Raw genomic sequence first — 12602 nt, 5'->3', positions numbered from 1 at the left:
CAAGAGTGAAGGGGCTGAAAATGTAAGAATTTCCACATTACATCAAATAAACTATAACGATGCTATAATGAAGTAGAACAGCATTTACCTTACAGTGTAAATGAGTTTTCCTTCCAGGTCTAAGTGTGAAAATAAATCTATTCAGAAAAGCACACTGGAACTGTGTGTTCAGATAAGAATATATGATGTGGAACAAACATGGTGCGAAAACATCTATCATACGTCAGATTTCAATACTTCCCGATGTCATAACACAAGGGGTAGTCTTCTCTTAAATTAACCACTGATAAAAAATTAGCAAAAATCCTACCTCGAGAAATGTGTAATTTCAGAGGGTCCAGCACATTTCTCATATTTGTCTGCCTCTTCAGTCCAGGGAGTATTGCATGGTGCCGTTGCGAATGTCAGACCTCTGTGAGGCACATCGATCTGCATGTTGAACATGGTGATATTGTAGACTCCTAAGTTGATAGTGCAGTTTCTTTAGGCGAATTTACAGATAACTAACTAGCCAGCCCATAGAGACCATTCCATTGGGGGTTTTGTAGTCGACTTGAGCTGCAACAGATTTCCACAACGATTTCCACCTCTTGCTACCAACCTTATTATAACGACAACATTTAAAATATTGTTCTCACATAGTGTTCTTTTAACACTGTAAATTATAAGAATTAGCGGTTTTGGGTAGATTTTTCCTTTAAGAACAGTAATAGTAAGAACAATAATTATCTAACACTTATACAGGGTGGTAAATTAACACCAACCACATGCTGGTAGTTTGGCATTGCCTGGAATAATGTCTATTCTTACCAGACACATTGGCGGGTGGTCATACAGAGCATTTGAGTGCATTTTTCTTTTCTAAATCCAAAGCCCACATGTAAAAAAAAACATTTAAGTGTGAATATGCGTGTCAACTCTGGAAAATAGAATCTCAACGCTACAGTGGTGAAAGCATGATGGGGTACAGTCTTTTCTGTGATTTACATTTTTTCAGGGGGAAATGTGGCTGGTGAAAAATGTGAGTGACTGGTAAAATTCGGGCATCCACCAACCACTACGTCTGGTGGACCAAAAAGTTAATTTCACACCCTGCACACACACACACAGAGTCACACTCAAAACCAACACAGAGTTATTCATTCAAATGAGAGCATTTGAGCCTGACACCCATGTGTCAGACTCATTCCCAAAGTGTTTGAACAGAATGGTACACCTGACAAGAAGGCTGGGGAGCAAGGAAGGGGGGGTTCTTATCATAAAGTAACTGCTGTTTGCAAAGCATTCACAGGGATCCAGGAGTGTTCGGTTAAGGTGAAGGTGGTTGGTAGTAACCTGGTTTGGTTACACATGCCCCATCCCATCTTAACCCAAAATGATGGTACATATCCTCTACCCTGCCACCTATATACCTCCTTGGCTGTTTTTGTAGACAGCCCTCTCCCATCCCCGATCCCTCCATGCCTCCCTCCATCACTGCACAGTCTGTTCGTTGGCAGTGCTGCCAGAGTCTTGGGGTTTCATGACGTCAGGGAGCTCTGGAGGGCTGGAGAATGCCCCCACCTGCAGCTGCTCAAACATCTCATCTGAAGAGGGGAGAAAGAAAGGGGGCTCAATAACACAGCGTACTAACATTACAGCCTACTGAGGACAACAGAGGACAACAGACTGAAACGGTGGTCAGTAGTAGCTGGGCGACAGGGTAGCCTGTGTTGGACTAGCGTTGGACTAGTAACCGGAAGGTTGCAAGTTCAAACCCCCGAGCTGACAAGGTACAAATTTGTTGTTCTGCCCCTGAACAGGCAGTTAACCCACTGTTCCTAGGCCGTCATTGAAAATAAGAATTTGTTCTTAACTGACTTGCCTGGTTAAATAAAGGTTAAAAAAAAAAAAAGTTCATTCACTGGTCAACTGACTAATCAAACAGTCAAAGCACACCTGTCTATATCTAATCTTAGTTTTCAATTGGAAGATCCTTAACGTCCCCAACTTTCCTGAAGGACAGCACAACAAAATCCTAGCCCCTCCCCAAACGTACTGCTCTCATTATAAACAATCGAGTTGCTGTTTTTTAAACGCACCCTGTAAGCCTGTACCTTATTAGATAAGAATATTTAAAAATTAGAGGAGCCTGAAGCTCTCAAATCTTGTATAACTAATCCAAATCCAATAGAGGGGGACTACACTGGGACTGGTGACAGTAAAGTAGCTGGAGGAGTAGTTAGTGTAAATGAATGTACCACCCATTCGGAAAGCCAGTCCAACAGTGCCTGGGGCCTGAGGTCTTGCAGTCTGGTTGGTGAAGCCGCAATCGCCAAGAGTTTTACTGTCTTCTAGCAACTGGTCATCCTGGGGAAAGAAAGAGATGATTATATTTGCTAATGTTACTGAAATTCATGAGACACTAAATTATGTTGTAAAGTGACGACTAAATCTGACACTGTTGGTGGCGGACCCAAAAGCAGATTTTTTTTATTTTTTTTACATTTACTTGACTGTTTAAACTGAGGCTAGCTCACATTTGATATAAGTTAAAGAAGTTAACTTTCTGGTGAGATGGAGATCCCTCTTGAAAAATAATATAGCTAACAAAAACACATTACATGGCCAAAATTTGTGGATTCGACTATTTCAGCCACACCCATTGCTGACATGTGTATAAAATCAAGCACACAGCCATGCAATCTCCATAGACAAACATTGGCAGTAGAATGGACCATACTAAAGAGCTCAGTGACTTTCAACATAGCACCATCATAGGATGCCACCTTTCCAACAAGTCAGTTCGTCAAATTTCTGCCCTGCTGGAGCTGCCCTTGTCAAATGTAAGTGCTGTTATTGTGAAGTGGAAACGTCTAGGAGCAACAACGGCTCAGCCAATAAGTGGTAGGCCACACAAGCTCACAGAACGGTACCGCCGAGTGCTGTAACGTGTAGAGCATAAAAATCGTCTTTCCTTGGTTGCAACACTGACTACCGTGTTCCAAACTGCCTCTGGAAGCAACGTCAGTACAATCATTTTTGCCGGGAGCTTCATGAAATGAAAATGCTTTTCATGAAGCTCCCGACAAACAATTTGTGCGCAATGCCAGATCAGATGCAATAGGGATGACCAGGGATGTTCTCTTGATAAGTATATGAATATGACAATTTTCTTGTCCTGCTAGCCATTCAAAATGGAATGAGTACTTTTGGGTGTCAGGGAAAATGTGTGGAGTATAAAGTACATTATTTTCTTTCAGAATGTAGTGAAGTAAAAGTAGTCAAAAATATAAATAGTGAAGTAAAGTACAGATACCCAAAAAAACTACTTGAGTAGTATTTTAAATAACTTTTACTGAAATACTTTACACCACTGCCTACAGAGCCCTGACCTAAACCCCATTGTACACCTTTGGGATAAATTGGAATGCCAACTGCGAGCCTGGCCTAATCGCCCAACATCAGTGTCCGACCTCACTAATGTTCAAGAGGCTCAATTGAAGCAAGTCCCTGCAGCAATGTTCCAACATCTAGTGGAAAGCCTTCCCAGAAGAGTGGAGGCTGTTATAGCAGTAAAGGGGGGACCAACTCCATATTAATGTCCATGATTTTGGAATGAGATGTTGGACGAGCAGGTGTAGTGTATTAATAATCGCGTAACTCCACCTCAACCCAACTCACTACTAAGGTAGAACCTGTGATACCTTGAAGAGCCTCTGTTCCTCAGGCTCTCTCTTGAGAATTCCCTCTACAATGCGCTTCAGCTCGTAGACGGTGGTGGACTCTTTGGCATCTGTGAAAATGGTGGTCTTCTGACGCCGGATCATAAGGAACACATCCTGAGAGAGAGGAAATAATAGGGGTGTATTAATTAATTATTAATTACATCTTGCAATGCAAACCGTTTACCGTTTACCGTTTACGAGACAAACGGAAGCAAACAGAGCAAACGGAATGAAACTGTGAGGGACCTACCTGAATTTGTCCAATTAAAAAAGAAATGTTTGGAGTAAACGGTTTCTGTTGCAAAACGTTTTGCAACAGACAGCATGTTTTGCAACAGACTCTGAGTAATGAATACACCACAGGAGAAGGTGTTGGTTAAGTATACACACAAATACAGTGCACATCAACAGGTTAGCATTTAGTAAGCCTGGAGAGAGTTATTTCAGCATTATGAGTGACCCAATTATGACTCATGATACATGATACAGCCCATAAAATACATTTTAGGCTGACAAATTAAGTGTTAAGTAGAAAATAGATAAGTAAAAAAAGTGTTAAATCAAAATATATTTTAGATTTTAGATTCTCCAAAGTAGCCACCCTTTGCCTTGACAGCTTTGCACACTCTTTGCATTCTCTCAACAAGCTTCACCTGGAATGTTTTTCCAACAGTCTTGAAGGAGTTCCCACATATGCTGAGCACTTGTTGGCTGCTTTTCCTTCACTTTGAGGTCCCTTGAATGAGTAGGTGTGTCCAAACTTTTGAATGGTACTGTATATACACTACGGTTAAAAGATTTGGGTCACTTAGATATTTCCATGTTTTTGATTAAAAAAAATAATAAATTGTCCATTAAAATAACATAAAATTGGTCAGAAATACAGTGTAGGCATTGTTAATGTTGTAAATGACTATTGTAGCTGGGAACTGATACTTTTTTTATGGAATATCTACATAGGTGTACAGTGGCCCACATCAGCAACCATCACTCTTGTGTTCCAATGGCACGTTGTGTTAGCTAATCCAAGTTTATCATTTTAAAAGGCTAATTGATCATTAGAAAAGCCTTTTGTAATTATGTTAGCACAGCTGAGAACTGTTGTCCTGATTAAAGAAGCAATAAAACTGGTCTTCCTTAGACTAGTTGAGTATCTGGAGCATTAGCATTGGCTGACTGGCGGCACTGGCGGCCCCTGGCTGACTGGCGGCCCCTGGCTGACGGGCGGCACTGGCGGCCCCTGGCTGACGGGCGGCACTGGCGGCCCCTGGCAGACGGGCGGCACTGGCGGCCCCTGGCAGACGGGCGGCACTGGCGGCTCCTGGCAGACGGGCGGCACTGGCGGCTCCTGGCAGACGGGCGGCACTGGCGGCTCCTGGCAGACGGGCGGCACTGGCGGCGCTGGGCAGACGGGCGGCACTGGCGGCGCTGGAGAGGAGGAAGGCTCTGGAAGCGCCGGACTGAGTAGCTCTCGTAGCGCCGAACAGGCGGGAGACTCCGGCAGCGCTGGACAGGAGGAAGGCTCTGGTAGCGCCGGAGAGGCGGGAGACTCCGGCAGCGCTGGAGAGGAGGGAGCCCCTGTAAGGATGGGCCGGAGAGACAGCCTGGTACGGGGGGCTGCCACCGGAGGGCTGGTGCGTGGAGGTGGTGACGGATAGACCGGGCCGTGCAGGCGCACTGGAGCTCTTGAGCACCGAGCCTGCCCAACCTTACCCGGTTGAATGGTCCCGGTCGCCCTGCCAGTGCGGCGAGGTGGAATAGCCCGCACTGGGCTATGCAGGCGAACCGGGGACACCGTGCGCAAGGCTGGTGCCATGTAAGCCGGCCCAAGGAGACGCACTGGAGACCAGATGCGTAGAGCCGGCTTCATGGCACTTGGCTCGATGCCCACTCTAGCCCGGCCGATACGCGGAGCTGGAATGTACTGCACCGGGCTGTGCACCCGCACTGGGGACACCGTGCGCTCCACAGCATAACACAGTGCCTGCCCGGTCTCTCTAGCCCCCCGGTAACCACAGGAAGTTGGCTCAGGTCTCCTACCTGGCGTAGCCATACTCCCTGTTAGCCCCCCCCCAAGAAATTTTTGGGGCTGACTCTCAGGCTTCCATCCACGACGCCGCGCTGCCTCCTCATACCGGCGCCTTTCCGCTTTCGCCGCCTCCCGTTCTTCCTTGGGGCGGCGATATTCTCCTGGCTGAGCCCAGGGTCCTTTACCATCCAAATCTTCCTCCCATGTCCATTTCTCCAAATAGTGCAGCCTCTCCCACTGCTGCTGCTGCTGCTCCTGTTGCTGCTGCCTCTGTTGCTTCTCCTGCTGCTCCTCTTGCCGTTGCCCGTTACCACGCCGCTTGGTCCTGTTGGGGTGGGTGATTCTGTAATGGTTTTCTTCATCTGAACGAGAGGCGGACCAAAGCGCAGCGTGGTGGTTATTCATGTTTTAATAAATCACTTCACATGAACAAACTAACAAAAACAAGAAATGTGAAAACGCAAAACAGTCCTATCTGGTGCAAACACAGAGACAGGAACAATCACCCACAAACACACAGTGACACCCAGGCTACCTAAGTATGATTCTCAATCAGAGACAACTAATGACACCTGCCTCTGATTGAGAACCATACTAGGCCGAAACATAGACATACCCAAATCATAGAAAAACAAACATAGACTGCCCACCCAACTCACGCCCTGACCATACTAACTACATACAAAACAAAGAAAATAGAGGTCAGAACGTGACAACCACACTCCACAGAGCTGGGCTTTACGGAAGAGTGGCCAGGAAAAAGCCACTGCTTAAAGACAAAAATAATCAAACATGTTTGGTGTTCGCCAAAAGGCATGTGAGAGACTCCACAAACACATGGAAGAAGGTACTCTGGTCAGATGAGACTAAAATTGAGCTTTTTGGCCATCAAGGAAAACGCTGTCTGGCACAAACCCAACACCTCTCATCACCCTGAGAACACCATCCCCACAGTGAAGCATGGTGGTGGCAGCATCATGCTGTGGGGGTGTTTTTCATCAAAAGGGACTGGGAAACTGGTCAGAATTGAGGGAGTGATGGATGGTGTTAAATACAGAGAAATTATTGAGGGAAACCTGTTTCAGTCTTCCAGAGATTTGAGACTGGGACAGAGGTTAATCTTCCAACAGGACAATGACCCTAAGCATACTGCTAAAGCAACATTCGAGTGGTTTAAGGGGAAACATTTAAATGTCTTGGAATGGCCTAGTCAAAGCCCAGACCTTAATCCAATTGAGAATCTGTGGTATGACTTAAAGATTGCTGTTACACAAGTGGAACCCATCCAACTTGAAGGAGCTGGAGCAGTTTTGCCTTGAAGAATGGGCAAAAATCCCAATGGCTAGATGTGCCAAGCTTATAGAGACATACCCCAAGAGACTTGCAGCTGTAATTGCTGAAAAAGGTGGCTCTACAAAATATTGACTTTGGGGGGGGGGGGGGTATGCAAATAGTCCGGGTGGCCATTTGATTAGCTGTTCAGCAGTCTTATGGCTTGGGGGGTAGAAGCTGTTAAGGAGCCTTTTGGACCTAGACTTGGCGCTCTGGTACCGCTTGCCATGTGATAGCAGATAGAACAGTTTATGACTTGGGTGACTGGAGTCTTTGACAATTTTTTGGGCCTTCCTCTGACACCGCCTAATAAATAAGCTTGGCCCGAGTGATGTACTGGGCTGTACGCACTTCCCTCTGTTGCGCCTTACGGTCGGATGCTGAGCAGTTGCCATTTCCTTTGTTTACGATGCTCTCATGTCAGGATTACCACTGGCTGAGCTAGATAAACATCTTAGATGGGAAAAGATATGGGTCTTAATCTTGAAGAGGGACTATGGAGTGACCTATGCAGGGAAGGTGTTACATCCACATTGAACTCCAGATACAGACAGATCCAGTTTAATTTCCTCCATCCGCTCTATGTCACCCCATCTAGATTGCACAAGTTCAATCCTGGTATCTCCTCCCTATGTTTTAGATGTGGCTCAGATGAAGGAACATTCCTCCATTCCACTTGGCAGTGTTCAAAACTACACAATTTCTGGCAAGGGGTATGTGATACCATATACTCAATTCATGGGGCTGCATTCCCTTCAGACCCTGAAGTCTGTCTACTGGGTAACTTTACTAATTCCAATCTTAGGCAAAGTCATACTATAAAGCTAACAGAAATTTAGCAAGTGATTGCTGCTAAGAAATGTATTGCCTTGAAATGGATATCAGATACCCCCCTGCCAGTTGCAATGTGCTATCTGAAGTTAATAGTTGTATCCCACTGGAGAAATGTACTTAGTGCTTGAAGAATAAGTCAGAGGCATTTTACAGAATTTGACAACGACCTTTATGGATTTTATGGAGAGCTTCCCTTTACATCACATTGATTGCATCTCTGTATAATCCTCATGTAATGTTTCACACTTAATGTATAATATGTAGCCTACTAAAGGTGAACATGTCTCTTCTTTTAATATATATTTTTTGCATTTAAATTTGTGTTTGTTGTCTTTAATGCTATTATAACGTTGTTATATTGTTGTCTGTCTTCTCATTTTAGTTTTGAATGTTCTTAATTGGAAATTGCAAAAATGTAATATTCAACAACAACAAAAAGAAGCTGATTAAACAGTATGATCATTAAACAGGTGCACCTTGTGCTGGGGACAATAAAAAAGGCTACTATAAAATGTGCAGTTTTGTGACACAACACAATACCACAAATGTCTCAAGTTTTAAGGGTGCGTGCAATTGGCATGCTGACTGCAGAAATGTCCACCAGAGCTGTTGCCAGAGAATTGAATGTTCATTTCTCTACCATAAGCCGCCTCCAACGTCATTTTAGAGAATTTGGCAGTAGGTCCAACCGGCCTCACAACCGCAAACCACATGTAACCATGCCAGCCCAGGACCTCCAAATCTAGCTTCTTCACCTGCGTGAACGTCTGAGACCAGCCACCCGGACTGCTGATGAAACTGTGTGTTTATCGATGGCAATGGAGCTCTGTTTTCCCCCAGTAATTTAATCCTCCCTTGTATGATAGTTTTTGCCTTCCTCACTAACGATGCCTTTTCCCTATTCCCTGCCTGTACATTAGCCTATCAGATTTTCTGTTATCAACCTATTGCCTGATCTCCCGGATGACGTTACTAGCCTTTTCCCTGCCTGTACTGTCGTCTTTTTTGGACCCCTGTGTATGACCTTCTGCCTGCCCCTGGACCCAACTACCTGCCTCCTCCTGTGGTCCTTTACAAATAAACACCTTCTGCGCCCTGCGCTTGAAACCAGCTCTCTGTATACCATCGTGTTCATTACAGTCACCAACCTTTTCTGAGTCAAGATTACTTTAGCAGTCAAAAAGCAAGCCGAGATCTACCAATCAAATAATTTTTTTAACATGACTTAAAAAGATTTATGCCATGCAACATTAACCAAATAAGAACAGTTCTGTAGGAATGAGGTTAGTGCAGTAGGTCTAGGGATGTAATGGATCGCCGAACCCATGGTTCAGTATGTATTGTTGTTTTGGGGTCACGGTTCGGTTTCAGTACAGTGGGAAAAATGAAATGCCAGCAGTTACTGTAGTTCATTTTTATTTTGGCAAAATATATAAACTAACCCAGGAACATATAAAATGGGTTTCATTTTTGGCCTAATTCCATTATAGGTTTCAGATTTGGATTGATTTTCAAGTTTCACACTTTTTTAAATAGAGAAACAACAAAATTGGTTCTAAGTCCACAACAATGCTTAAACCACAGGACGTGTGTAATTCCCCTCCATATAATACAGTATGATACAATACAGTACAGTAATACAGTTCACACTCAAAAAGATTAGCATACTAGAGCAAGTGTAATTTATTTACCCAAGAGATCATACAGCTGGCTACATCTATGGGCTTTTATGTTTTTCTGTCTTGCATAATGTGCAGTAGCAACAAATATTATATATGTAGCCTATTGGATAACGGCACAATCATTTGGGCTTTTTTGGACTTGGGCTCATTAAATGTATTTAATGTATGACTCATCAGGCTCAGGTAGCATCAGGCTTTAATTTTCGATTAAAGCGCTAATCAAATCCAGACATAGGCCTATTTAGATTGCTTTTGAATGACACTTCCGGTTTAGGCCAGAAATACCGGGTTACCAAGGAGAAAAGTGATGTTTTCTACAGATGGAACATTTGTAAAATAGCGGGCACATACTCAACCCTAGTAGGCCTATAGGCCGAGTGTTAGGCTATAGGCCTAGAATATACACTGCTCAAAAAAATAAAGGGAACACTAAAATAACACATCCTAGATCTGAATGAATGAAATATTCTTATTAAATACTTTTTTCTTTACATAGTTGAATGTGCTGACAACAAAACCACACAAAAATTATCAATGGAAATCAAATTTATCAACCCATGGAGGTCTGGATTTGGAGTCACACTCAAAATTAAAGTGGAAAACCACACTACAGGCTGATCTTACTTTGAAGTAATGTCCTTAAAACAATTCAAAATGAGGCTCAGTAGTGTGTGTGGCCTGCACGTCCCTGTATGACCTCCCTACAACGCCTGGGCATGCTCCTGATGAGGTGGCCTGGACTAAAGCATCCGCCAACTCCTGGACAGTCTGTGGTGCAACGTGGCGTTGGTGGATGGAGCGAGACATGATGTCCTAGATGTGCTCAATTGGATTCAGGTCTGGGGAACGGGCGGGCCAGTCCATAGCATCAATGCCTTCCTCTTGAAGGAACTGCTGACACACTCCAGCCACATGAGGTCTAGCATTGTCTTGCATTAGGAGGAACCCAGGGCCAACCGCACCAGCATATGGTCTCACAAGGGGTCTGAGGATCTCATCTCGGTACCTAATGGCAGTCAGGCTACTTCTGGCGAGCACATGGAGGGCTGTGCGGCCCCCCAAAGAAATGCCACCCCACACCATGACTGACCCACCGCCAAACCGGTCATGCTGGAGGATGTTGCAGGCAGCAGAACGTTCTCCACGGCGTCTCCAGACTCTGTCACGTCTGTCACATGTGCTCAGTGTGAACCTGCTTTCATCTGTGAAGAGCACAGGGCGCCAGTGGCGAATTTGCCAATCTTGGTGTTCTCTGGCAAATGCCAAACGTCCTGCACGGTGTTGGGCACAACCCCCACCTGTGGACGTCGGGCCCTCATACCACCCTCATGGAGTCTGTTTCTGACCGTTTGAGCAGACACATGCACATTTGTGGCTGCAGGAGGTCATTTTGCAGGGCTCTGGCAGTGCTCCTCCTTGCACAAAGGTGGAGTTAGCGGTCCTGCTGCTGGGTTGTTGCCCTCCTACGGCCTCCTCCACGTCTCCTGATGTACTGGCCTGTCTCCTGGTAGCGCCTCCATGCTCTGGACACTACACTGACAGACACAGCAAACCTTCTTGCCACAGCTCGCACTGATGTGCCATCCTGGATGAGCTGCACTACCTGAGCCACTTGTGTGGGTTGTAGACTCCGTCTCATGCTACCACTAGAGTGAAAGCACTGCCAGCATTCAAAAGTGACCAAAACATCAGCCAGGAAGCATAGGAACTGAGAAGTGGTCTGTGGTCACCACCTGCAGAACCATTCCTTTATTGGGGGTGTCTTGCTGATTGCCTATAATTTCTACCTGTTGTCTATTCCATTTGCACAACAGCATGTGAAATGTATTGTCAATCAGTGTTGCTTCCTAAGTGGACAGTTTGATTTCACAGAAGTGTGATTGACTTGGAGTTACATTGTGTTGTTTAAGTGTTCCCTTTATTTTTTTGAGCAGTGTATATACACTACCGTTGAAAGGTTTGGGGTCACTTAGAAATGTCCTTGTTTTTTAAAGAAAAGCACATTTTTTTCCCGTTTAAATAACATAAAATTTATCAGAAACACAGTTTAGATATTGTCAATGTTGCAAATGACTATTGTAGCTGGAAACAGTTGATTATTTATGGAATATCTAAATAGACATACAGAGGCCCATTATCAGCAACCATCACTCTTGTGTTCCAGTGGCACTTTGTGTTAGTTAATCCAAGTTCATCATTTTAAAAGGCTAATTGATCATTAGAAAACCCTTTTGCAATTATGTTAGCACAGCTGAAACCGGTTCTGATAGAAAAAGCAATAAAACTGTCCTTCTTTAGACTAGTTGAGTATGTGGAGCATCAGCATTTGTGGGTTCGATTACAGGCTCGAAATGGCCAGAAACAAAGAACTTTGTTCTGAAATTTGTCAGTCTATTCTTGTTCTGAGAAATTAAGGCTATTCCATGCGGGAAATTGCCAAGAAACTGAAGATCTCGTACAACGCTGTGTACTACCCCCTTCACAGAACAGCACAAACTGTCCCTAACCAGAATAGAAAGAGGAGTGTAAGGCCCCGGTGCACAACTGAGCAAGAGGACAAGTACATTAGAGTGTCTAGTTTGAGAAACAAACGTCTCACAAGTCCTCAACTGGCAGCTTCATTAAATGGTACCCGCAAAACACCAGTCTCAAAGTCAACAGTGAAGAGGCGACTCCGGGATGCACACACACAGTGCATTCGGAAAGTATTCATACCCCTTGACTTTTTCCACATTTTGTTACGTTACAACCGTACTCTAAAATGGATTTAATAAAAAATACTCAATCTCCCATAATGACAAAGAGAAAACAGGGTTTTAGATTTGTTTTGCTAAAAACATATATACAAACGTATTCAAAGCCTTTGCTATGAGACTCGAAATTTAGTTCAGGTGCATCCTGTTTTCATTGATCATCCTAGAGTTATTTCTACAACGTGATTGGAGTCCACCTGTGGTAAATTCAATTGATTGGACATGATACAGAAAGGCACACACTTGTCTTTCTAATTGTCCATAG

At 44.3% G+C, this 12602-nt stretch overlaps 1 protein-coding gene across 5 annotated transcripts in view; it reads right to left on the bottom strand.

Moving 5' to 3' along the window:
• Positions 1-678: 678 nt before the first annotated feature.
• The window catches only part of LOC110491761 (elongin-B), a 21269-nt gene continuing 9345 nt past the window's right edge, over positions 679-12602 (bottom strand). For all 5 annotated transcript variants that reach the window (XM_021565473.3, XM_021565472.3, XM_021565474.3 and 2 more), the window contains 3 exons: positions 3687-3821; positions 2241-2349; positions 679-1586 (listed from right to left, as the gene is read on the bottom strand). In XM_021565473.3, the coding sequence (XP_021421148.1) occupies positions 1474-1586; positions 2241-2349; positions 3687-3809 (345 nt within the window). In that variant the 5' untranslated portion in view covers positions 3810-3821 and the 3' untranslated portion in view covers positions 679-1473. The remainder of the gene's footprint in view (positions 1587-2240; positions 2350-3686; positions 3822-12602) is intronic.

Source organism: Oncorhynchus mykiss, chromosome 16, assembly GCF_057628025.1.
Source record: "Oncorhynchus mykiss isolate SJ-2025 chromosome 16, ASM5762802v1, whole genome shotgun sequence".
NCBI classification, from domain to species: domain Eukaryota; kingdom Metazoa; phylum Chordata; class Actinopteri; order Salmoniformes; family Salmonidae; genus Oncorhynchus; species Oncorhynchus mykiss.
Note: the sequence above shows the minus strand (reverse complement) of the source record. Positions and strands in the feature narration are given on the sequence as shown.